General features: G+C 37.7%; 1 protein-coding gene across 3 annotated transcripts in view; it reads right to left on the minus strand.

Moving 5' to 3' along the window:
- Positions 1 to 26,813, minus strand: part of USP34 (ubiquitin specific peptidase 34) — a 288,791-nt gene that overhangs the window by 151,180 nt on the left and 110,798 nt on the right. For all 3 annotated transcript variants that reach the window (XM_030827871.1, XM_030827873.1, XM_030827872.1), the window contains exons 11-18: positions 13,283 to 13,408; positions 12,976 to 13,105; positions 11,983 to 12,018; positions 11,488 to 11,618; positions 10,602 to 11,212; positions 6,239 to 6,453; positions 2,051 to 2,166; positions 1,836 to 1,963 (exon numbers count right to left, since the gene is read on the minus strand). In XM_030827871.1, coding sequence (XP_030683731.1) covers positions 1,836 to 1,963; positions 2,051 to 2,166; positions 6,239 to 6,453; positions 10,602 to 11,212; positions 11,488 to 11,618; positions 11,983 to 12,018; positions 12,976 to 13,105; positions 13,283 to 13,408 — 1,493 coding nt within the window. The remainder of the gene's footprint in view (positions 1 to 1,835; positions 1,964 to 2,050; positions 2,167 to 6,238; positions 6,454 to 10,601; positions 11,213 to 11,487; positions 11,619 to 11,982; positions 12,019 to 12,975; positions 13,106 to 13,282; positions 13,409 to 26,813) is intronic.

The raw sequence follows: 26,813 nt of genomic DNA on the forward strand, positions 1-26,813 counted from the left end.
CTGCAGTGCAGTGACGTGATCACGACTCATTGCAGCCTGAACCTCCCCAGGAACAAGCAATCCTCCTACCTCAGCCTCCCAAGTAGCTGGGACTACAGGCACACATCACCACATCTGGATACTTTTATTTGTATTTTTTGTAGAGGCGAGGTTTTACCACATTGCCCATGCTGGTCTCAGTCCCGGGCTCATGCAATGCACCTACCTTGGCCTCCCAAAGTGCTGGGATTATAGCCATTAGCTACCGCGCCTGGCCTAGTTATTTTCAACAGGGCTGCTGTTAGCATTCTTGACTCCGCCTTTGGCTGATCACCAGGGGTATTTTGTTAGGCATATACTTAGAAGAGGAATTACTGGGTCATAGGGTATGCAGATGCACATATGGAGAGTACAAATTATTGAACCACTTATTAAAATTTGTGTTTCCACAAAGACTTTTAAAAGAAAATTAACATTTTACGATTAACTGTTATAAAACCTAGTAAATGATGACATATCATGCAGCCATTGAAAGAATTCTTTTCAAAGAATATATACCGGCCAGGCGCAGTGACTCACGCCTGTAATCTCAGCACTTTGAGAAGCTGAGGCAGGAGGATCACCTGAGGTGAGGAGTTGGAGACCAGCCTGGCCAACATGGTGAAACTCCATCTCTACGAAAGTACAAAAATTAGCCAGCCATGATGGCAGGTGCCTGTAATCCCAGCTACTCAGGAAGCTGAGGTGGGAGAATCCCTTGAATGCGGGAGGCAGAGGTTGCAGTAAGCCAAGATCACACCACTGCACTCCCGCCTGGGCGATGGAGCAAGACTCCATGTCCAAAAAAACAAAGAATGAGTACCAAAGGAGGCAACTGATCCATTTACAAAGTTCTATTAGTGGTTTCTTATATGTGCATGAACAAGGAATTTTTCTACCGTAGGCGTTCAACGTACTGCCCTTTAAAGAACCAAAAAAAGAAAATGAAATACAGCATGTCCTTTTAAAATTCAATTGGGGAAAAAATATTTTCAAGCACTTATTCGGTAAAATTAGACAATCATAGCAGGCCTACACAGATGTGAGCGGAAAACAATATATTAATAACTGAACTGTCAACATACACACCAGAATCATATTTTTACTACATTAGAGAATGGAACACTATCAAAGCGGTATAGGTCAAGGGAAAGATGAAACTGTATCCATGGAAGAACACTGAAAATCAAGAAATGTATAATCAACTGAGTCCCAATGAGAAGTACATAAATATGAGGCAGAATTCAAACAAGAGAAAAAACACTAACCTGTTTAAAAAAAAAAAAAAAACAAAAACACTTTGAGGTATGACAAAGAACTATACATATCTAATATATACAATCTGATGAGTTACTAACCTAGTCTTTTATGTACTACAAATGCTGAGACATTAAAAGATACACCTAAATGGAAGAACAATACTAATATCAAAGTGTTTACATTGTAGCTTAAGTAAAATTTCACTTAACTTATTTAGCATCCTTTATGAGACAGTTCAACAACATTTAACTGCAATTTGAAAACAGAGTAATCACCAAGGTGTTTCCAGAATCAAAAAGATAGTAATTTTTTTGTTTCTGTTGGGTGGATCTAACAAAGAATGGTGAAAGGTGCTGAAAAGAACAATACTGAGTGCTAAAATATGAACCATGTCAGGAAGAAGCCTCTAAATTTGATATGAAAACTATAATTACTAAAAAACAGATTAATACACGTATATAAAACAGTATAAAAAAATCACACCTAGTCAACAAGAATGTCCCCCCACACCCAAATACTTAGACTACTGCATTAAAAATTTTTAAATTCCTCTTTACCTGTTGTTTCCCAAGTTTTCAAGGCAACCTTCAATGAATCTCATTCGAATCTGTCTATCTGTAAACCAACATACTAACGAACAAAGAAGTTTCTCTGCTTCATTTATTAATCCTTCAGAAAGATTAACCTACAAAAAATGTATATAAAATTACTATTAATCCTAATTGCATCTTGCTGAAATTTCTTAGTCTTCTGGCTCTATTAAATAACTTACTGCATCTTCATCTTGGACTATATCCCACAACAAAGTATTTCCTTTCTTGCAAACATTATCCAAATTAATGTCTGTAACAGCATTACTGTTGAATTGATGTTTATGAACTACAGGTCCTGAAGAGAAAAAAAAAAAAACAGCACACTATAGAGAAATGCAGCTGACTGATTATAGCATTCATATGGTTAGCAAATCCAAAGAAAAGTATACAATTATTTTTCTCAGATCATAAAATAAAAACACATTAGCACAATATTTTGGTTTGTTTTTTGTTTTTAAATAGAGACTGAGTCTCGCTATGTTGGCCAGGCTGGTCTTGAACTTGTGGCCTCCAGTAATCTCCTTCCTCAGCCTCCCAAAGTGTTGGGATTACAAGGGTAAGCCACTGCACCCAGCATGACACAATACTTAGGAGGAGAAAAGAATAGTGCCATTTAGATTTGATAAGGCTAAAGTGAAATTATTTCCTTTCTATAGTCTCTTTGCTATTTATAATGATTAATATTTTCACGTCAACAGAACTGTACATAAATACTTGAAACGAAGTGTGAATAAGACAACATGTTTGAAATAATTATTTAACCAGACATTCCTCTAAATGTCCTATATAATCTTTTATAATCCCTATATTTAAAAAAAAAAGTTAACACTATTTTTATTGGAGATAATTTACCCGAAACATTCAAATTAAAAGACTCTATTATAGAAATACTACATTTTGTTTAGACATTCACCAGTAATAGGACATTTGGATAGTTTCTAGTTTTACGCTATTATTAACAAAACTACCATAAACATCTGTGTAACAAGTTTTGCGTAATTTCCTTTCCTTTCTCTTGGGTAAATACTGAGGATTGGCATCGCTGAGTCATAAGGTATTATGTATGTTTAAAAGAAAACTGCTGAAAAGATTTCCAAAGAGGTTGTGCCATTTTACATTCCCATCAGCAGTGTATGAGCGCATCAGTCCCTTTCTTCCATATTCTCCCTAACACTGTAGTACTGTCACTCTTTTTAATTTCAGCCATTCTAATAGGTATGTGGTGGAATCTCATTGAGGTTTTTAATTTCCATTTCCCTAATGACTAATGATGTTAAGAATCTTTTCGTATGCTTATTAGCCATGTGTATACCTCTTTGGTGAAATAAGTAATTTGCCACTCTTTAATTGGGTTGTTTTACTATTGAGTTATGAAATTATTTTATATTCCAAATACAATCCATTTCTTAGATATATTAATTTTCACATATTTCTTCTAGTCTGTGGCTTTTTTTTTTTTTTTTGGATGGGTGGGGGGATTGTTTTGGTATTTCGCTTTCATAATTTTATTAAAATACATATATAATCAAGATGGAGAACATTTCTATCACCCTAAAAAGTCCCCTTGTGATCCTTTACAATCAATCCCCACCCTCAAGCCCTAGGCAATGATTGAGGAGCTTTCTTTCCTTAAAAATTACTTTTGACTGTTCTAGAACTGCACTTAAGTAATACATAGTATGTACTTTTTTCTACTTCTAGCTTCTTTTGCTCAGAATGATGTTTTTCAATATTCATCCATGATGTTGGATGTGTCTGTAGTTCTTTCCTTTCTCCTGATCAGCAAAATTCCACTATGTGAATATACCAGTTAATTCCAGTTGGAAGGCCTTCTGAATAAAGCATCACACATGAACAAATCTTTTGGCAGACATGTTTTCATTTCTCTTGGGTAAAAACCTAGGGCAAAAAAACTGCTGGGTCATATGGTAGGTATATATTTAACTTTGTGATAAAGCAGTTTGATACATTTTGAATGTTTTGTCCCCTCCAAATCTCATGTTGAAATGTGACCTCCAGTGTTGGAGGTGAGCCTAGTAGGAGGCGTTTGGGTCATGAGAGCAGATCCCTCATGAATGTTTTCATGCTGTCCTCACCATAGTGTGAATTCTCACATTGAGTTTAGATGAGATCTGGTTGTTGAGAAGAGAGTGGCACCCCTTCAACCCCCCGTTTCCACTTTCGCCATGAGACCCCTGCTCCCCCTTCACATTCTTCCATGATTGTAAGCTTCCTGTGGCCCTCACCAGAAGCAGATGCTGGCACTACGCTTCTTGCACAACCTGCAGAACTGTGAGTCAAAATAAACCACTTTTGTTTATAAACTACCCAAACTCAGGTCTTTTTTTTTTTTTTTTTTTTGAGATGCAGTCTCGCTCTGTTGCCCAGGCTGGAGTGGAGTGGTATGATCTTGGCTCGCTGCAACCTCCGCCTCTCAGGTTCAAGTAATTCTCCTACCTCAGCCTCCCGAGTAGCTGGGACAACAGGTGCCTGCCACCATGCCCAGCTAATTTTTGTATTTTTAGCACCAACGGGGTTTCACCATGTTGGCCAGGCTGGCCTCGAGCTGCTGACCTCAGGTGATCCACCTGTCTCGGCCTCCCAAAGTGCTGGGATTACAGATGTGAGACCACACCAGGCCATTTCTTTATAGCAACACAATAATGGACTAACACACAGTTCTCCAAAGTGATTATATTTTATGTTCAACAGCAAGATATGACAGTTCCAGCTCCACATTCTAATGTCAATCCTTGATAGTATCAGTCCTTAATTTTACTCATTTCAATAGGTATGTAGTAGCACCTCACTGTGGTTTTAACTTACATTTACCAGATGACAAGAGACACTGAGAGTGTACTTACTGGCCATTTCCTTTTTTTTTTAGACGGCGTCTCACTCTGTCATCCAGGCTGGAGTGCAGTGGCGTGATCTCGGCTCACTGCAACCTCCACTGCCTGGGTTCAAGTGATTCTCCTGCTTCAGCCTCCCAAGTAGCTGGGACTACAGGCGAGCACCACCATACGCAGCTATTTTTTTTTTTTTTTTTTTTGTATTTTTAGTAGGGATGGGGTTTCACCAGGTTGGCTAGGCTAGTCTCGAACTCCTGACCTCAAGTGATCTGCCCACCTCAGCCTTCCAAAGTGCTGGGATTATAGGTGTGAGCCACCGTGGCCAGCCCTTGTTGACCATTTCTATATATCATCTTTTATGTAATATCTGATCGACACTTTTGCCCATTTTTAAATTGACTGTCTTACTGTGTTGGAGGAGGTCTTCTAGTACTAAAAACATAAAACAAGGTAGATTTGGAAAGCATTAACATATACTATCATTTTATTCTGTCTACAATGGGTTGTGAAAAGAAAACCATTTTGTTCAATTTCTAACTCCATGCAGTAAAAAATACGTAAAATATTGATTAAAGGAAAATTTGAGAAAAGGATGATAAAAATTTACAAATATGGCATCACATTCAGTCAGATGACCTCAATCTAACCTATTCCTTTCTCAACCACAATAGCACAACAATAAAATAAGCCAAAATAACTTAACCTAGACAGATCATGTACAAAAAACATGTACAAATCAGTAAATTGTTGCCAAGGTCCACAAGTTGTGTTTCTAAGTGTGTTTACGGCCTCTTAGCATAAACCTAATCCATCAGGTTTACTTATAATGTACTGGCATTCCAAAACCCATTTACTAGGCCAGCATATGTTGATGATACCAACCAAACAAGAGGTTAAAGGCCTTTAAATTGCCAATTCTAAAACTGTTTTTCACTTTCTTATTTTTTTCTTGCTTTACTTATTAATTCCCTACTACTCTTTACCTTCCTCCATCCTCCATTCTTTCATGTCTGGTCATGTCCTATTATTTTAAGATTGATTTAGACTTGAACAATCATTTCTCAAACTCGCCCCTCCTTATTCCCTCCTACCCTTCCCTAACCCCAAGCAACCACTAACCTTCTGCCTTCAGATTTGCCTATTCTAGATATATCACATAAATGGAATCATATAATTTTATCTTTTGTGATTTCCTATTACTTTTAGGTCCTAGGATTTCTGAATATAAATTCTAATACAACCATATATTTTCTAAAATATAGAGCTTTAATTATTACATTATTGCTATATATTTTCTTTCCCCACTGAATAGCTCAATAGAACTGCAGGACTTATTTATATTCATGATGGACTATTTATAATAATTTAATACCCTTGGGAAAAAAAACTACCATATGGAAGTTATTTTGACAAAAACATTTAAGTACCATAACCTTAACTATTGAGGCCTTTCAACAAAGTAAGATAAATTATTCCTGTTGTGAACAAGGTAATGTATTTTACTTAGAGTCTTACCTTGACTAAGATGTTCATGGTAAATGGAAGCTAAATTGGGAAGATGTTGTTGGAGGTGAGATGTCAGTTCTGCATGTGAATTAATCTGAACTAGCTCCTCTTCACATCCAGATTCTTCACCATCAAAATCAGCCATATTTTTTTCTGATTTTGCACTAACCTGGGAGCTACTACAACTGACATCATCTGCACTTAGCATATCATCAACCATATGCCTACAAAACAGAGAAAGGCACAAAGTTAGTAATTACAAATGTAAATGTAATTTGTGAACCACAAAAAATACCTCTCTTAAACTTACAAATACACTTAGAAACAAACTGACATCTGCTTATTAACAATCTGGAACGTTGAGAGCTTTACGAAACTGAAAACTTCACACTGTCAGAATTATTAAATAATTTTCGTATATACACTCTTATTACCGGGCCTATTAACACACCTCATTAGAACAAATTCAAAGAACAATTTTAGGCAAGATCACTAATATTCACTATTTACATATTATTTTATACAAAGTCTATAAAATGTGAAACTATAAAAAGTATGGTTTTTTACAACTGTAGAATCAAACCAAAAAAAATTTCAATTTAAGGATGCAGTCTTGATGGACTTAATATTAATTGGGGAACTTCTAACTAAACAAACCCAAATTAAGTATTCATTTCTAAAACACACTGTTACCGGTCATAACGACAAAATGATTTAAAAAATCGAAAAATAACATGAAGTTCAGGGTTGATTTAGAGACTCACAAGTAGTACAATTAATACACAGAATATGAAAAGAGCTAAAATGAAAAATTAAATCATTAGGTCTTGTGAGGTATGGAATGGGTACAGGTGTCAAAACTAAGATTTGCAGTGTGCCAAACTGAATATACTGCACCTCAGTTTTGTAACAAACTAACTGCTTTGTCTTCATCATGAGCTGTGCTGGGGACAACTGTGAATGTTTGCATCTATAATACAAGACAGTGTGCCAGTGGTTCTCAATCAGGGGTGAATTTAGGCCCCTGGGGGAAATCTGGAAATATCTAGAGATATTTTTGGTTGTCAAAACGGAGGAGATGCTAGTGCAATCTAGATGTAAGGCTCAGTATACTGGCAAACATTCTGCAATGCACAGGGCAACATTAACATTGCTATAAATTCAAATTAAAAAAAAAAAATGTTCTGGCCCAAGGCTGGGCATGGTGGCTCACACCTGTAATCCCAGCACTTTGGGAGGCCGAGGCAGGCGGATCATTTGAGGTCAGCAGCTCAAGACCAGCCTGGCCAATATGGTGAAACCCTGTCTCTACTAAAAATACAAAAATTAGCTGGGGCATGGTGGCAGATGCCTATAATGCCAGGTACTCGGGAGGCTGAGGCAGGAGAATCACTTGAACCTGGGAGGTGGAGGCTGCAGTGAGCCAAGATCGTGCCACTGCACTCCATCCTGAAGAACAGAGTGTGACTATGTTTAAAAAAAAAAAAATTTTTTTTTAATTATCTGGCCCAAAATGCCAATCCTGAAAAACACTTCCTTAATCTCAGATGCATCAGTGATAAGAATTAAAAAGCAAAGGAAATAAAGAAGTAATATGTATAGATATGTAGTTCACCCTAATAATTGAATTCTGGAAGATCTGACAAATTGTCGAAGATAGTAAAACTCAATCTGATAAAGGGCATATCCACGATTCACCATAAACTCACATACTATCACTCGTAACGACAATAATAAATATGCGGCTAACACTTACCGAGCACTTATTGTGTGCCAATCACATTAGTTAGCCCAGGAAATCCTCACAATAAAACCATGAGATAGATACTATTGTGCCCATTTTATTTTTAGAGACAGAGTCTCATTCTATTGCCCAGGCTGAAGTGTAGTGGTGCAATCATAGCTCACTGCAGTCTTGATCTCCTGGACTCAAGCAATCCTTCCACCTCAGCCTCCCAATTATCTAGAACGACAGGTGTGCGATACCATGCCTGGCTAGAGTTTTTAATATTTTTGTAGAGACGGGGCCCCACTATGTTGCTCAGGCTGATCTCAAACTCCTGGCCTCAAACGATCCTCCTGCCTTAGCCTCCAAAGCACTAGGATTATTGTTCCCATTTTATAGATGAAAAAAATGAAGAAAAATTAATTATTTTGCCCATCATAATACCACCAGTAAGTGACAGAATCACATATTTGGTATATTTCACAGATAACCAAAAAGTTTTATGCTGGAGCTTACCCTTTTAAATACCCTCAAATTAGGAGATGTGTAAAATTTCCCTTTCTTAATCACAATTTAGGAAAGTTTCCATAAGCACTCATATCTTTTTTAGGCATTTATTGCAAGAAGTTGAAAATCTAATCCTGTGTTATCCAATATACCAACTAGCCATATGTGACCATTACACACATAAAACATGGAAGGTCTAGGCTGGGTATAAGTAGCTCGGGCCTGTAATCCCAGAGCTTTGGGAGGCTGAGGCAAAAGGACTGAGGTCTAGGGTTCAAGACCAGCCTGGGCAACATAGCAATACTCTGTCCCTATGAAAAAAAAAAATTAAGAATTAGCTAGGAGTGGCAACACACACCTTAAGTCTCAAGTACTCAGAAACGTGAGGCAGGAGGATTGCTTGAGCCCAAGAGTTTGAGACTATGGTGAGCTATGATCACATCACTGCACTACAGCCTAGGTGACAAAGTAAGACCCTGTCTCTTTAAAAAAAAAAAAAAAAAAAAAAAAAAAAAGGCCAGGCGCAGTGGCTCACGCCTGGAATCCTAGCACTTTGGCAGGCCGAATCATAAGGTCAGGAGTTCAAGACCAGCCTGGCCAATATGGTGAAATCCCATCATACTAAAAATACAAAAATTAGCCAGGCATGGGCAGGGGGTGGGGGGCGCCTGTAGTCCCAGCTACTCAGGAGGCTGAGGCAGAAGAATCGCTTGAACCTGGGAGGCGGAGGTTGCAGTGAGCCGAGATTGTGCCACTGCACTCCAGCCTCGGCGACAGAGCGAGACTCCAACTCAAAAAATAAATAAATAAAAAGGCCGGGCCTGGTGGCTCACACCTGTGATCCCAGCACTTTGGGAGGCCGAGGCGGGCAGATCACCTGAGGTCAGGAGTTCAAGATCAGCTTGGTCAACATGGTGAAACCCCATCTCTACTAAAAATACAAAAAAAGTAGCCAGGCATGGTGGTGAGTGCCTGTAATTCCAGCTACTCAGGAGGCTGAGGCATGAAAATTGTTTGAGCCTGGGAAGTGGAGGTTGCAGTGAGCCTAGATCGTGCCACTGCACTCCAGCCTGGGCAACAGAGCGAGACCCTGTCTCAAAGAAAAAAAGAAGAAGAAAAAAATAAATAAATAAATGAATACATATTTTAAAGAATTAAAGGGTGGCTTGTCTAAATTGAGAAGTGCTATAAAATATGCACTAAATATTGAAGACTTGGTAAGAAAAAAAGGAAATACCTTACTAATTTTTATACTTATTACATGTGGAAATGGCATTGTGGATATTATTGGTTTAACATGATTAAAACTGGCTGGGCGCGGTGGCTCACACTTGTAATCCCAGCACTTTGGGAAGCCGAGGCGGGCGGATCACGAGGTCAGGAGATCGAGACCACGGTGAAACCCTGTCTCTACTAAAAATACAAAAAAATTAGCCGGACGTGGTGGCAGGCGCCTGTAGTCCCAGCTACTCGGAGAGGCTGAGGCAGGAGAATGGTGTGAACCCAGGAGGCGGAGCTTGCAGTGAGCCGAGATTGCGCCACTGCACTCCAGCCTGGGCGACAGAGTGAGACTCCGTCTCAAAAAAAAACAAAAAACAAAAAACAAACAAACAAAAAAAAACATGATTAAAATTAACAACCTGGTTTTCTATTGTTGTTGTTTTGTTTTTGAGTCTCACTCTGTTGCCCAGGCTGGAGTGCAGTGGTGTGATCTCAGCTCACTGCAACCTCCACCTCCCAGGTTCAAGTGATTCTCCTGCCTCAGCCTCCCAAATAGCTGGGATTACAGGCGTGCACCACCATGCCCAGCTAATTTTTCTATTTTTAGTAGAGATGGGGTTTCGCCATGTTGTTCAGGCTGGTCTCAAACTCCTGACCTCAAGTGATCCACCTGCCTCGGCCTCCCAAAGTGCTGGGATTACAGGTGTGAGCCACCGTGCATGGCCAACAACCTGCTTCATTTTGTGTTTTTAAATGTGCCCAACAGAAAACTTGAAATTATCTATTTGTAGCTTACATTTATAGTTTGCACTATACTAATGAATAGCACTGATACAGAATTGCAAATTGAATAAACATAGGATATAATACTTCCCTAAAGGAAATATGAACTGAATATTTATTTTGAAGTAGGCTTACCCATCGTGGTGGTGGTGATGGTGGTGGTGGTGGTGGTGATGCTGTGGACCAATAAATTGTCGACAATTAAATAATTCATTCCCAATAGTCTCCCCAAGGAAGTCCCCAGTTCGTGTGATACAAGACTCCTGAGACCCTTGTGCTATATGAGTAGCATTCATTTCCCCTGAAATATCATGTTCTGGGTCTTCAGAGTGTGAACAAGCATCCAGCATTCGCATTCGATTATCTACTGATGGCAATGATTCAGTGTTAAAAACCAGGTCCTTTCCTGTTCCGCTGCTTGTCCCATTTCTTTCTGACGTGCCTTGGGAGTCCCCCAGGCAAATACCTGCTTGACTCTCCAACTTTCTATTCCGAAGATCTGTACCACAACTGCTTTTGGGAGGATTATGACCATGATCATCGTCTTCATCTTCCTCTTTGAGAGCTTCAATATCTGCAATGTCTTCTGACTGTACCTCACTGCCAGGGCTCCCAGCTGATTGGCTTGCATGGCTAGAATTGACCTCATTGCTAGATCCATCACTATGCCCACTACTGCTACCAGGACCACTGCTTCCATCTTCACCACTGTTGGCAGTTTCGTCAGAACTTCCCTGCATGGATTCCTGTATTTTGAAACAAACAGATTTAAATAAATATTTAAACCTGTAAGAAAAAAGGTAACCAACATTAATAAACTGTACTTCTTAAAAAGGCTGTCAGTCTTGTTATACTCCTTTGAACAATACAAAATGGAATTAAAAACTCAAAGGACATCAAAAATATTATGTAAAGGAGAGGACAAGCCCAAACATGAATTATGTATATATACCCAATTCAAATGATAAACACGCCAGAAAGCCAAAAATGCCTTTAAAAGAAGAAAAACCTATTTTCATACCTCTGTGTCTGAAAGTCGTTGTTGCACATGTTTGGTTCTATTAATAAGCTGCTCATCCATTTCAATGTCACTACCTCCACTTTGATGTGTATCGCTATTATCACTGCTTTGAGGACTAGCTGCAGGTGACCCTATATAAAATATATTTTTTGTTTTTACTTCTAATTTATATTAACATAGACTTAACAGAATGATATTATCATTTGATTCCTTGACCTAGTTACCAAAGCTTTATGGTAAGTAGCCAAAAATAAAATCTCTAAATATGTTAACATTTGCTCATGATTTCTAAAGAAGATGTAATATATTTCAATTAAAAGTCAACATGTTTATGATTTTAAGAAAAATGGGTAACACGAATATGTTAAAGGTTTACATCTCAAAATGAACTTTATGACTGGTACAAATATATTATTATGTAAAATCAATGAACTCTAGAAAATCACTATACAAAAACTAAGTCATGTTGCCATGAATTTCTAAGGCTCAACTTACAAGGTGATGGAGCTGTTCTTCTAAGCTCTTCTTCCTCTGAAGGAAAAGGAAAAAACAGGAGACAAACATTCTAAGTGACTGAGCTTCTTTGAGACAGCGAATCAGTTGTTCATATTACATAATCAACAAGATACAGGTGGAGAAACCTGCAATAAGGTTAAGTCCCCATCACCTACAGTAGTTGTTGGGGGTGCCTGCACAGAAAAGCCTAAGAGAGGGGTAGTATACGTTGTCAGGATACAAAAACTGAGTTCAAGTAATGTTTCAGAAAGCCCTTGAAAGCTATATATGTTAAAAAAAATAAAAAAATACCCACTGGCCGGGCACAGTGGCTCACGCCTATAACCCCAGCACTTTAGGAGGCTGAGGCGGATGGATGACAAGGTCAGGAGATCGAGACCATCCTGGCTAACAAGGTGAAACCCTGTCTCTACTAAAAATAACAAAAAAAATTAACTGGGCATGGTGGCGGGCGCCTGTAGTCCCAGCTACTCGGGAGGCTGAGGCAGAAGAATGACGTGAACCCGGGAGATGCGGCTTGCATTGAGCTGAGATCGCACCACTGCACTCCAGCTTGGGCGACAGACCGACGCTCCATCTCAAAAAAAAAAAACAACCCACAAAGCACCTGACATGGCAGAAAATTTGAAGCAGAAAACACAAAAAGATAACTGAATCATTATGTTCTACTCTTAAAATTATTTCTGAAACAAAACTTGTTTACAAAATGAAATCTCAAAAACTTTTGTTTAAAAAAAAAGATAACCAAAGCTGAGAAAATATAGTAACTATAAAGACTTTATCACTATCCTTCACTTAAAAGGTAAACCAAAACACGAACTAATCACAGTATTAATCCTTTTATATGTACTCTTCTACCCATCCCACACTTATTTTAAAATAAAGATTGAATTGAATGTATTAGCAGAAAACACTTCAAATCTGAGTGAGAAGCTCTCAACAATTTACTTCAAAATACATGACACTACTAACCTTTCTTATTTCCAATGGGAATATTCGTATTTAATAAAGATGCAAAAGAACTCTGTTTAGACAACTGAGCCTTAGTTGCTAGTGCATTATTCCACAGTGCTTTAATTAACATGGATGCCAAGTACAGTGTCTAAAAAAAGAGAGGGAGAGATTTCAGTTCGAGAATTCCAGGCAACACTAACAAATTTAATATCCTTTTTGTCAAACTGAAATGCCAAGACAATAAAATGAAAGTTAAATTATCTGAATCACAAAGAAATTTTCACTTAACGGGAAAAAAAAAACTATTATGTTTTTAATGTATTACCTGTTCAGTATGAACACTTGGCTCAAGAGCTGAGACCAGATTAAGTAGATGTCTAAGTGGTACGGGATCCAAATTCTTGATGAGTGAAGGAAATAAGTCATGTATATACCGACTACAATGTTTCAACTAGAAAACCAAGTTAGAGAGAATGGTCAAAAATAATTGCCCAACACATGTAGATTACCTGATATAAAAACAGTCTGAAAGTCAAAAAGTTGGCCAGTACACTAATATTTTTTAATATGATGGTAAAATGCTAATTATCCAAGATGATGAATGGCAGTGCATAAAATAGTAAAAATAAATTCACCTAAACAGAAATGAAACTTAACCAAATGACAAGCTGAATTTCCTAATTATAAGAGGGAAGGCTGGGCGTGGTGGCTGATGCCTGTAATTCCAATACTTTGGGAGGCTGAGTTGGCAGGACAGCTTGAGCCCAGAAGTCTTAGATCAGCCTGGGCAACATAGCAAGACCTCATCTCTATAAAAAATACATTTTAAAATTAGGTGGGTGCTGAGGTGCACACCTGTGGTCCCAGCTACACAGGCAGCTATGGTGGGAAGATCTCTTGATTCCAATGGAATTAATTTACATGTCATAACACAAAAATAAGTTGAATAGTAAATTAAAATACAAATAAGACAATAAATTACACTTAGGAGAAAAAAGTAAATTATCACAGGTGTACCAGATTTGTTATTAAATCTTTATCAAGTATTTATATAATGCTTTTATTTTACTAGAGTACACAACAGAAACCCTTATAAAGATTTATAAAGTAATAAACCATGAGATACAAAGATTTCTTTGTTATAATAAACACAAATATGTAAATTCATGAGGGACAGTATTTATGAAGACATAAACACTAAATATTATGTCATGTAAAATAAAAGTATTTTACAGCCATGAAGCTACTAACTACTAAATCAAGATAAGGTAATAAACAGAAGATTAGACAAGTAATTCCCAATTTGAGGGCTGTCAAATGTAAAGTTTCCTACTGTTAATACATAAAAAATCTATTAAAATATAGTGTTTTCAAAAACACTGATTTTTATATTTTGTAGGCATACACATATGAATTTTCTTCTGCTGCTTCTCTTTCAGGGTAAATATGCACAACCTAATACTGAAATATAAGGTGAAATACATGTAAGAAAACATAATACTGCAGGAATTCTTCTATCTTGGTGAGGCTTCTTATAAATTACACTATGTGCTTCTACTGCTATTTACTTTAACACCACTAAGTATCCATTTAAAAAACAATGGCAGTACTTCAATACTACAAACAGTATTTGATTTTAAGGAGAAGTGAATACTCAGTAAGTTTACCACTTTTATAGGTTTGACTAAGAATGTTAATTTAAATATAGTATTAAATAACATTACAGATTAAAATATACAGGTTAAGTATCCCCTATCTGAAATGCTTGGAAGCAGAAGTGTTTCAGATTTTGGGTTTTTCCACACTTTGGAGTATCTGCATTATATACTTACCAGTTGAAGATCTCTAATTCAATAATCCAAAATCTGAAATGTTCCAATGAGTACTTCTTTGAGCACCATGTTGGCACTCAGATCTCAAACTTTGTGGCAGTTCAAATTTTAGAGTTTTGGATTAGGAATTCTCAATTTGTACTAATAGTTTTCTCTACTTTTTGCCAACAAGTAACTCTTACATGCTTTTTCTACTTAAAATATGATAAAAACATATGCACATGTTTATATATATAGTATATGTATGTATATAATAAACTATATTATATACTATATGTAATATATAATAAACTTCTGATTTTCTGCCAATTTAACCATTAATATAATGAAATTTCCATTATATTGCTGGAGTTTCAAGGGTATTAATCTGCCACTTGGTTATTTTTGTTTTGTTTTATAGAGATGAAGTCTCATGATATTGCCCAGTCTAATTTTAAAACGCCTAAGCTCAAGTGATCCTCTTGCCTCAGCCTCGCAAAGTGCTGAAATAACAGGAATGAGCCACTGAGCTTATTTTTAAGTAACAAGACCTTTGAGAAAAAAAATCATAAAATCCTGTAACTGAGGTCAAAAAAAAAACCCATTCTTTCAAATGTGTACATTATTTAATTCCAAAGTACACAAAAAATATTATTAAGAATGCATGGTGGCGGCAGCAGCAGAGCAGAAGGAGGAGGACAAAGAGGAGGAGGACAAGGAGGATGAAGAAACAAAGATGACGAACAGGACAAAGAAGAAAGACAAAAACAAAGACGATGAAGATGAAAAAGAAAAGGGTATCAGGGAAGATGGGAGAATAGAAAACGCCAGGAATCCACTTCTATACCAAGACAAAAAATGTACTAGCCAAATCAGATGTAAGTATCCTGGAACTCTAGAGTCAATCTGAACTTCTACGCTTAACAATTTCAGCCTCCAATGCCATAACTGCTACTGTTACCGATTTCTGACACGCACACTCCCAACCTGCCCATGCAATGATAGGCAGCTATGGAGACAGCAATACAGGTTTCTGGTACAGCTTCTGGAGACAGGTGGGCAATAAGGACCACGTCCCCCCAACATCAAGATTCTCTGTTCTGACAGCTAGCTGATTGCTAATTCTGACTGATGAGTACAGGCACAGAGGCTGGCTGCCATTGTTTCAACACAAACCATCTGAAATGATTACTTAGAGGTCTTAGAGTTGCACTTGTTTTTTGGGGAACAAAACAAAAAAGGAAAGAACAAAAAGTCCACAGAAAATATACCTGAAGTCCACCTGTTGCACTTCCTAGACGAATTGTTTTTTGTTTTTTGTTTTTGAGACAGTCTTGCTGTCACCCAGGCTGGAGTGCAGTGGTGCGATCTCAGCTCACTGCAACCTGTGCCTCCCAGGTTCAAGTGATTCTCATGCCTCAGCCTCTCAAGTAGGTGGAACCACAGGTGTGTGCCACCACACCCAGCTAGTTTTGTTTTCTTTCTTTGGTTTTTTTTTTTTTTTGTATTTTTGGTGAAGACAGGGTTTTGCCATGTTGGCCAGGCTGGTCTTGAACTTCTGACCTCAAGTGATCCGCCTGCCTCGGCCTCCAAAAGGGCTAGGATTACAGGTGTGAGTCACCACACCCAGCCACTAGACCAAGATTTTAAAAAACTTTATCTCAAAGATACTAAGAGTAAAGACAGGAAAACAATGCATGAACAAAATGAGAATATCAGCAAAGGGACAGAAATTATAAAAAGCGAACCAAAAAGAAATTACGGAGATGAAAAGTACAACAACTGAAATGAACAATACACTACAAAAGGATTCAAAGGCAGCTCTGAGCAAGCAGAAAAAAGAATCAGCATATCCAAAAGCAGGACAACTGAAATTATCAAGTCTGAGGAAAAGAAGAAAAATGAATAGCCTAAGGGACCTGTGGGATACCATGAAGCAGAGCAACACATTCATTTTGGAAATCTCAGAATGCAAAGAAAAATGGAAAGACAGAATACTTAAATAACTAAATAAATAAATAACCAATTTGATAAAAGACATGAATCTACAAATCCAAGATGTTCAACAAACTCCAAGAAGGATACACTCAAAAAGACCCCTATCGATACACAATGCAATCAGAACGTAGGAAGTCAAACACGAAAATCTCAAAAACCGTAACTTGTCACATACAAGAGATCCTCAATAAGATTATCAACAAATTTCTCATCCAAAACCTTAGAGGCCAGAAGGCAATGAGCTGATATATTCAAGGGGCTAAAAGAAAAATCCTGCAATAAGAATTCTAAATTCAGCAAAACTGTTCTTCAAAAATTAGGGTTGAAATTAAGACACTTGCAGAAAAAAGCTGAAGGAGTTTGTGACACTTATACCTGCCCCATAAAAATTGCTAACAGGCAGTTTCCCAGTGTGCTTCTAGCCACTAAATGGGAGAAGGGGACACAAGATGGTAGCAGCCACAAACTCTAGTTCCAGCCTCCCGCTGCTCAATGACCTGCTTAGCGCTGGGGCAGCCAGGGCTGGAATGACCGGGCCTGAGCTAGCCTGAGCTGAAAAGAGTAGCTCTTTTTTCATAGCCAGCCAAATGACTCAGAAAACCTAGAATGTTTGAGGAAAAAGTGTTCACTATGTTGGGTTGGGCAACATGTGGAGGAACTGAAAGCCTGAAGCCTGGGCCCAGGAATTGAGGAAATGTGAGGTTGGGGCACAGAGGTGCTCACACTGAGGCAGACCCTTGGGTGATCAGCTAGTTGCCAGAATGCTTCAATGCTCACCTCCAACTCCTGATTGAGTACTTGGTGCTCTTGTGGTGCACCATACCAGACCCCATGCTATATAAGCTTGCTGGGACCAGCCCAATCTCAGAGCCCCACATCCCTCTGTTGTTGCTGTATCCCCCATGAGGCACTTGTCTGTATCCTGCAAGACAGGCACTCCCCGAGGAGAGGGACAGCAGCAATGAACTATCCCTGTGTTCTCAGTGACCAGCATGAAACCCAGCACGAATAGGCATTAGTAATTGTTGGAATGACCCCTTTTCATGTCTTCAAAAGTTCTGGGGAATAATGGAATGATTTAATTTGATCTTTGAGTAGGATACAAGATGAATAAATATGAATTGTCTTGCAAAGAGAAAAAAAACGAGACAAATGCGAAAAAGAGTCCTTCCAGTTGAAATGAAATAAATAAGAAAGATCTCTGATAAATACATAGGCAATTATTACAGATAATATTGAAATTTTAGTTTATATCTCCACTTTTTATTTTCCACGATTTAAAAAACAAATACAAAGAATAATTATTAACCTGCCTTACTAAGCACACAATATACCAAGTTGCAATTTGTGACAGCAGTAATAAAAATGGAGCGATGGAGTTATTAGGAGCAGAGTTTTTACATGGCCTTGAAGTTAAGCTGGTATAAATTGAAATTAGACTGTTATACCTTTAGGATGCTAAATGTAATCTCCACATTAAATACAGAAGAAAATTAAAAGGAAATCAAACTGTTTCACTACAAAAACAACAACAACAAACACACACACACCAGCAAAACAACTAAACATACAAAAAAGGCAGTAATGGAAGAAATGAGGCAGAAAAACAGTATAAGACATAGAGAAAAGAAAAGGCAAAATAACACAAGTTTGTACCTCTTTATGAGTAATTATTTTAAATGTAAATGGTTTAACTCTCCAATCAAAAGAAAAAGACAGAATTGATATTTTTTAAAAACTTGATCCAGGCCGGGCGCGGTGGCTCACGCTTCTAATCCCAGCACTCTGGGAGGCCGAGGCGGGCGGATCACCAGGTCAGGAGATCGAGACCACGGTGAAACCCCGTCTCTACTAAAAAAAAATACAAAAAATTAGCCGGGCGTGGTGGCGGGCGCCTGTAGTCCCAGCTACTCGGAGAGGCTGAGGCAGGAGAATGGCGTGAACCCGGGAGGCGGAGCTTGCAGTGAGCCGAGACTGCTCCACTGCACTCCAGCCTGGGCGACAGAGCAAGACTCCGTCTCAAAAAAAAATAAAAATAAAAAATAAAATAAAACTTGATCCAATTGTCTATAAGAGGTTTGCTTTATATCCAAAGACACAAAAAGGTTTAATGTGAAAGGACAGAAAAAGATATTCCATGCAAATAGCAAGCAAAAGCTAGCTGGGTTGGCTATACGAATATCAAATAAGATACAATTTAAATTTTTAAAAGATTACCAGAAAAAACAAACGGAATTACCATTTAATCCAGCAATCTGACTCCTAGGTATATGTCTAAAAGAATTCAAAGCAAGATCTCAAAGAGGTATCTGTACTCCCATGATCACTACAGCGTTATTCCTAACAGCCAGGATGTAAAAGCAGCCCAAATGTCTATCAACAGATGAATGAATTAAAAAAAAAAAAAAAAAAAAAAAAAGTGCTACAGGCCAGGCACAGTGGCTCATGCCTGTAATCCCAGCACTTTGGGAGGCCAAGGCAGGTAGATCACTTGAGCCCAGGAAATCAAGACCAGCCAGGTCAACATGGCAAAACCCTGTCTCTACTAAAAAATACAAAACTTAGTCAGGCATGGTGGGCATGTGTCCATAGTCCCAGCTACTTCAGAGGCTGAAGTGGGAGGATGGCTTAATCCTGGAAGGTCAAGGTTGCAGTGAGCCATAATTGTGCCACAGCACTCCAGCCTGGGTGAAAGCGCTCATGCACGCGCGCGCGCGCACACACACACACACACGCTCATGCACGCACGCACACACACACACACACACACAGCAATACTATTCATCCTTAAAAAGGAAGAAAATGCTGACACATGCCACAACACAGATGAATGTTGAAGAGATTAGGCTGAGTGAAATAAGCCAGTCACAAAAGGACAAATATTTAATGACTCCACTTATATCTGAAACCTAGAGTACTCAAAATCATGGAAACAGAAAGTAGAATAGAGGTTACCCAAGGTTGATGAGAGGGGGAAATGAGGAGAGTTGTTGTTCAATGGGTATAGAGTTTCAGTTTTGCAATATAAATAAGTTCTAGAGATCTATTACACAATGCGAATAGACTTAACACTAGTGAACTAAAATGACACTTAAAAATGATTAAAGGGGATAAACTGCATTTTTTTCAAACCACAGTTTAAAATGTTTTCATAAGTTTACTAAAGATGAAGAAAAACTTTAGTAACAAAAGATTCAAAATACCAAGAAGATATGACCATAAACATTATTAAGACTGGAAGAAAATAGAGAAATAAAAAGTTCCACAATAATAGTTGGAGACTTCAATATCCAATTTTCAATAAAGAGAATAACCATAAACAAGGAAACAGAGAATCTGAACAACACAATAAGCCAAATAGACCTAGGAGGCATATACAGAACACTCCAACGGCAGCAGAAAACACATTTTTCTCAAGTACATGTGGGACATGTTCCAAGAGAGACTGGATGCTAGACCACAAGTCTCAACAGATATTAAAATACAGATAATCATACTAAAATGTTTCTCTATCCACAGCAGGAAGAAGCTGAAAATCAGTACCAGAAGGAAAACTGGACAACTCACAAATATGTAGAAATTAACACATTCAAACAGCCAAAGGATCAAAAATGGAATCACAAGGGAAATTAGAAAATATTTACAGATAAAATACAACAAAAAATAGAATGCAGAAAGAACAATGTTCAGAGGAAAATTTTATTTATACATGAAAACTTACGTTTACAAATGTAAATGTGAATTAAAAAAAAAATCTCAATTCAACAACCAAACTTTACAACTTAGGGAAGGAACTACAAGAGAAACAATTAAACCTAAAGCTAGTAGAAGGAAGAAAATGATTAGAGATAAATAAAATAAACAATATGAAAATAGTACAGAAAGCTGGTCAGATGCAGTTCACGCCTGTGGTAATACTCTCACTTTGAGAGGCCAGGAGGAAAGACTGCTTTACATCAGAAGTTCAATACCAACCTGAGCAACACAGTGAAATCCTTTCTCTACAAAAAATATTTAAAAATTAGCCAGGAGTGGCGGCACAAGCCTGTAGTCCTAGCTACATGAGAGGCTAAAGCAGAAGGACTGCCTGAGCCCAGAAAGTTAAGATTACAGCACTGCACTCCAACTTGGGCAAGAGAGCAAGAAATTCTCTCTTTAAAAAACAGTAAGAGGCCGGGCACGGTGGCTCACGCTTGTAATCCCAGCACTTTGGGAGGCCGAGGCGGGCGGATCACGAGGTCAGGAGATCGAGACCACGATGAAACCCCATCTCTACTAAAAATACAAAAAAAAAATTAGCCGGGCGTGGTGGCGGGCACCTGTAGTCCCAGCTACTCAGAGAGGCTGAGGCAGGAGAACGGCGTGAACCCGGGAGGCGGAGCTTGCAGTGAGCCGAGATTGCGCCACTGCACTCCAGCCTGGGCGACAGAGCAAGACTCCGTTTCAAAAAAATAAATAAATAAATAAATAAATAAATAAATAAATAAATAAATGAATGAATGAATGAATGTAAGAATGGGCCGGGTGTGGTGGCTCACGTCTGTAATCCCAGCACTTTGAGAGGCCAAGGCAGGTGGATCACATGAGGTCATAAGTTTAAGAACAGCCTGGCCAACATGGCGAAATCCCGTCTCTACTAAAAATACAAAAAAAATTTGCTGGGTGTGGTTGGCACATGCCTGTAGTCCCAGCTACTCAGGAGGCTGAGACAGGAGAATCACTTGAACCTGGGAGGCGGAGGCTGCAGTGAACCAAGATCGCACCACGGCACTCCAGCCTGGGCAAGACAGAGCGAGATTCCGCCTAAAATAAATAAATAAGAATGTTAATAGAGAAAACTAACAAAACCAAAAGACAGTTTGTTAAAGGATTTTATAAATGACAACCCTTTAGCTAGACTATGGGGAAAAAAAAGACAAGGAATTAAAACCTTCAATGAAAATGAGAGCATTCATACTAAACTTATTAGAAAAATTATGAGATATTATAATTATACACGAGAAAATTAGACCACCTGGAAGATTCCTTTCATGATAAAAATTCGCAGAAAACTAAAAGAGAAAAAAAATCCTCAACATGATAAAGGGTACTTATCAAAAAACCCACAGGCAATACCATACTCAATGATGAATAACATATTTCCCCCTAAGATCAGAACAAGACGAGGATGCCCATATTTACCACTGCTACTCAAAACTGTAATGAACTACTAGCCAGAGCTATGAGACAAAAAAATCAAAGGCATCCAAATGAGAAAGGAAGATGTAAAACTATCTCTAATTGCAAATGACATAATCATATATATAGAAAATCCTAAAGAATTCACAGGAGAACTACTAAGCTAAGAAGCAAATTCACCAAGTTGCAAGGAACAAAATCAAAATGCAAAAATCAGCTATATTTCTATACACTAGAAATGAACAATCTGAAAAGAAAATTAAGAAAGTAACAGAATTTTCAGTAGCATGTAAAAGAATACTTAGGAACAAATCTAACCAAAGAGGGTAAAGTTTTATATACTGAAAACTACAAAACATTGCTAAAATAAATTAAAAGTCTAAATAAAGAGAAAGACATTCATGTTAATGGGTAGGAAGTCTTATATTGTTAAGATATTAATATTGCCTCCAAAGTGATCCACAGAGTCAATGCAATACCTATCCTTTTTTACAAAACTGGAAAAGCTGATCTTCAAATTCATACAGAATTGCAAGGGACTCTAAATAGCCAAAACAGTCTAAAAAGATGACTTGAAACTTGCAAAAAGAAAAAAAAGAAAAAACAAAAAGCAACAGTAGTAATTAAATAGTAAGGTACTGACATAAGGACACACATGTAGGCCAGTGGAGAAGAATGCAGATCCCAAAGATAAACCTTCATATGAAAAAGTCAACTGACTTTCAACCAAGGTTGCCAAGACCATTTAATGGGGGAAAGGACAGTTTTTTCAACAAATGGTGTTAGGAAAACTGAATATTTACATGTAAAAAGAATAAAGTTTAATCTTTACCTTACACCACATATAACAACTCAAAACACATCAAATACTTAAACTTAAAAGAAACATCTTTTTAAAAACCCTTAGAAGAAAAAGATAAGGATTGTAATCTTCATGACATTGGATTTGAAAATTATTTCATGGGTATGACGCCAAAAATGGTCAACAACAACAACAAAGATATGTTAGACTTCATCAAAATTAAAAACTTTTGTGCATCAAAGGACACTAAAAGAATGAAAATAAACCATAGATCACACGGCAAAAAATAAAGCATCTGACAAAATTCAACACCATTCATGATAAAAATGCTCAAAAGAACAGGCATAGAAGGAACTTACCTCAACATAAGAGAGGCCATATATGAAAAGCCCACAGTTGTTTTGTTTTTTGTTTTGTTTTGTTTTTGAGACAGAGTCTCACTCTGTCACCCAGCCTGAAGTGCAGTGGCGTGATCTCTGCTCACTGCAACCTCTGCCTCCCAGGTTCAAGCAATTCTCCTGTCTCAGCCTCCCAAGTAGCTGGGACTATAGGCACCCACCACCACACCAGGCTAATTTTTGTATTTTTAGTAGAGATGGGGTTTCACTATGTTGGCCAGGCTGGTCTTGAACTCCTGACCTCGCGATCCACCCGCCTCAGCTTCCCAAAATGCTGGGATGCCTGGCCAGCTTTTTTTCATATATAAAGCACACAAATAATAGGGAAAAACTGAAAGCTTTTCCTCTAAGATCCCGGACAGGCAAGGATGCCCCAGTATTAACACTCTTACTCAATTTAATACTGAAATTCCAAGTGAGAGGACTTAAGGAATCAAAGGACTCCAAATAGAAAACAGGAAAGAAAAATTATCTTTTTACAAATGATCATACATATGTAGAAAAATGTTACAACTCCACAACAACAAAAAACTGTTAGAACTAATAAATGAATACAGTAGAGCTGCTGGATCCAAGTTAATACACAAAAATCAGTGGCATTTCTAAGTAGAAGCAGGCGATCTGAAAAGGCAATTAAGAAAACAGTCCCATTTACCACAGCAACAAAAGTATTTTACAATATGTAGAAATAAACTTAGCCAAAGAAGTAAAAGACTTGTACACTGAAAATTATAAAACACTGAAGGAAATTAAAGAAGAAACAGATAAATAAAAAGACATTCCATATTCATGCATTGAAGGAAAAATACCATTAAAAGTCCATGCCACCCAAAATCTACAGAGTCAACGCAATCCCTATCAAAATCTCAATGGCAGTCTTTTGTTTTGAGACAGGGCCTCACTTTGTCAGCCAAGCTGGAGTACAGTGGTGCAATCTCAGCTCACTGCAGCCTCGACGTCCTGGGCTCAAGCAATCCTCCACCTCAGCCTCCCAAGTAGCTGCAACTACAGGGACATACCACCACGTCCAACTAGTTTTTTTGTATTTTTGGCAGAGACAGGGTTTCAGCATGTTGCTCAGGCTAGTCTCGAACTTCTGAGCTCAAGCTATCAGAAGTTAGCTCCTTGGCCTCCCCAAAGTGCTGGGATTAATAGGCGTGTGCCACCACACCCGGCCTCAATGGCATTCCTTACGGAAATAGAAAAAACAGTCCTAAAATTCATACAGAACCACAAAAAGCCTCAAATAGCAAAAAACAATCTTGAGTAAGAATAGAGCTTGAGGTATCACACTTTTTAATTCCAAAATACATTACATGACTACAGTAATCAAAACAATATGAGCCAGGGGCAGTGGCTCACACATGTAATCTCAACATTCTGGGAGGCTGAGGAAGGAGGATTGCTTGAGGCCAGGAGTTTGAGACCTGCCTGGGCAACACAGCAAGACCCAGTCTCTACAAAACAATTTCAAAAAATTAAAAGTTAGCTGGGCATGGTGGCATGCTCTTGTAGTCCTAGCTATTTTGAGAGGCTGAGGCAGGAAGATCACCTCAGTGCAGGAAGTCGAGGCTGCAATGAGCTGTGACTGAACCACTGCACTCCAACCTGGACAACAGAGCAAGACCCTGTCCATTAAAAATATATATTATATATGGTACTGGCATAAAAACAGACATATGGACCCATAGAACGAATAAAAATCCCAGAAACAAATCCATGCATCTACAATCAACTGATCTTCCAGAAGGATGCCAAGAACATATGATAGGGAAAGGACAGTCTCTTCAACAAAAGGTGATGGGAAAACCTGATATCCACATACAGAATGAAACTGGATCCTTATCTTATACCACATACAAAAATCAACTCAAAATGGATTAAAAACTCCAAAGTACATTTAAGATCTGAAATTGTAAAACTACTAGAAGGTGACACAGGTTAAAAAGCTTCTTGACAATGGTCTAGGAAATAATTTTTTTGACAGGAACTATTAGCATAGGCAACATAAGCTAAAATATACAATTGAGATTTCATCAAACCAACAAGCTTCTGCACAGCAAAGGAAACAATCAACAGAGTGAAAAGGCAACCTACAAAATGGAAGAAAATATTTACAAACCATGTATTTGATTAGGGGTTAATATCCAGAATATTTAAGAAACTCATACAACTCGATAGCAAAAAAAAATAATAATAATAAATAAATAAATTACCCTATGTAGGGCAAAGAAAATAGACATTTCTCAAAAAAAGACATACAAATAGCCAACAGGTATAAAAGCTGCTCAATATTACTAATCATCAGAGAAACACAAATCAAAAGCATACCTCACACCTACATTGTAACAACTGTTATCAAAAGGACAAAAGATAAATGTTAGCAAGAAATGTGGAGAAATGGGAATCCTTATACACTGTTGGTGGGAATGAAAACTGGTACAGTCATTTTTGAAAGCAATATGGTCGTTCCTCAAAAAATTAAACAGAACTATCTTAAGTTACGATCCACAATCCCACTTTGGATATATATCCAAAGGAAATGAAATCACTAACTCAGAGATATCTTCACTTCACATTCACTGCAGTATTATTCCCAAGAGCCAAGATATGGAAAAAAAACTAAACATCTTTCCACAGATGAATAAACAAAATGTGGTGTACGTATACATACACACATAGGGATATTATGCAGCTTTTAAAAAGGAGGAAATCCTTCCATTTTTGACAACATGACTGACCCTAGAAAACATTAGGCTAGATGAAATAAACCAGACAAAGAAAGATAAATGCTGCATAGTCTCACTTACATGATGAATTTAAAGTAGTCAAAGAAGCAGGGAGTACAGGAGGAGTGAGAAATAAGTTGACATCAGTAAAAGGGTATAAAGTTTAAGTTCTCCAAAATGAGTAAATTCCGGAGATCTCATGTACAGCAACATTACTATAGTTAACAATACTGTATTGCATACTTGAAAGAAAATGGTAACTATGTGAGGTAATAGATATGTGAATTAGCTTGACTGTAATGATTATTTCTCACTATGCACATTAAAACATCAAGTTGTGCACCTTAAATACATAATTTTTGTATTTGTATAGTATTTCAATATTTGCCTATTATATCTCAATTTAAAAAGAAAAACAGACTTAGAGAAATTATATGCAAATTATATACATGATTTAAAAAATTAACATCCAGCATATTTTTTGTAAAACTCAAAAGAAAACCAAACAAAACCCAATCAAAAGTGGGCAAAAGACATGAACAGACATTTCTCCAAAGCAAACATGCAAATAGCCAATGAGCACAGGAAAGCATGTTCAATATAATTAATCATCAGGAAAATGCAAATAAAAACCACAATGAGATACAAATTCACACCTACTAGGATAGCTGAATTTTTTTTTCAAAGGGGAAGTAACAAGTATTGGCAAGGATGTGGAGAAACCAGAACCTTCTGGTATCACTGGTAAGAATGTAAAATGGTGCAGCTGCTGTGCAAAACAATTTGGTGCCTTCTCAAAAAGTTTAACACAGAATTACCATGTGATCCAGACATCCTACTCCTAGGTACACGGTCCTGTGTGGCTTAAGGACAGGGATACGTTCTGAGAAATGCCCTCTTGTGAACATCACAGTATACTTACATGAAAGATTGGTAGAGT

Source organism: Nomascus leucogenys, chromosome 14 (assembly GCF_006542625.1).
Source record: "Nomascus leucogenys isolate Asia chromosome 14, Asia_NLE_v1, whole genome shotgun sequence".
In the NCBI taxonomy this organism is placed as follows: Eukaryota; Metazoa; Chordata; class Mammalia; order Primates; family Hylobatidae; genus Nomascus; species Nomascus leucogenys.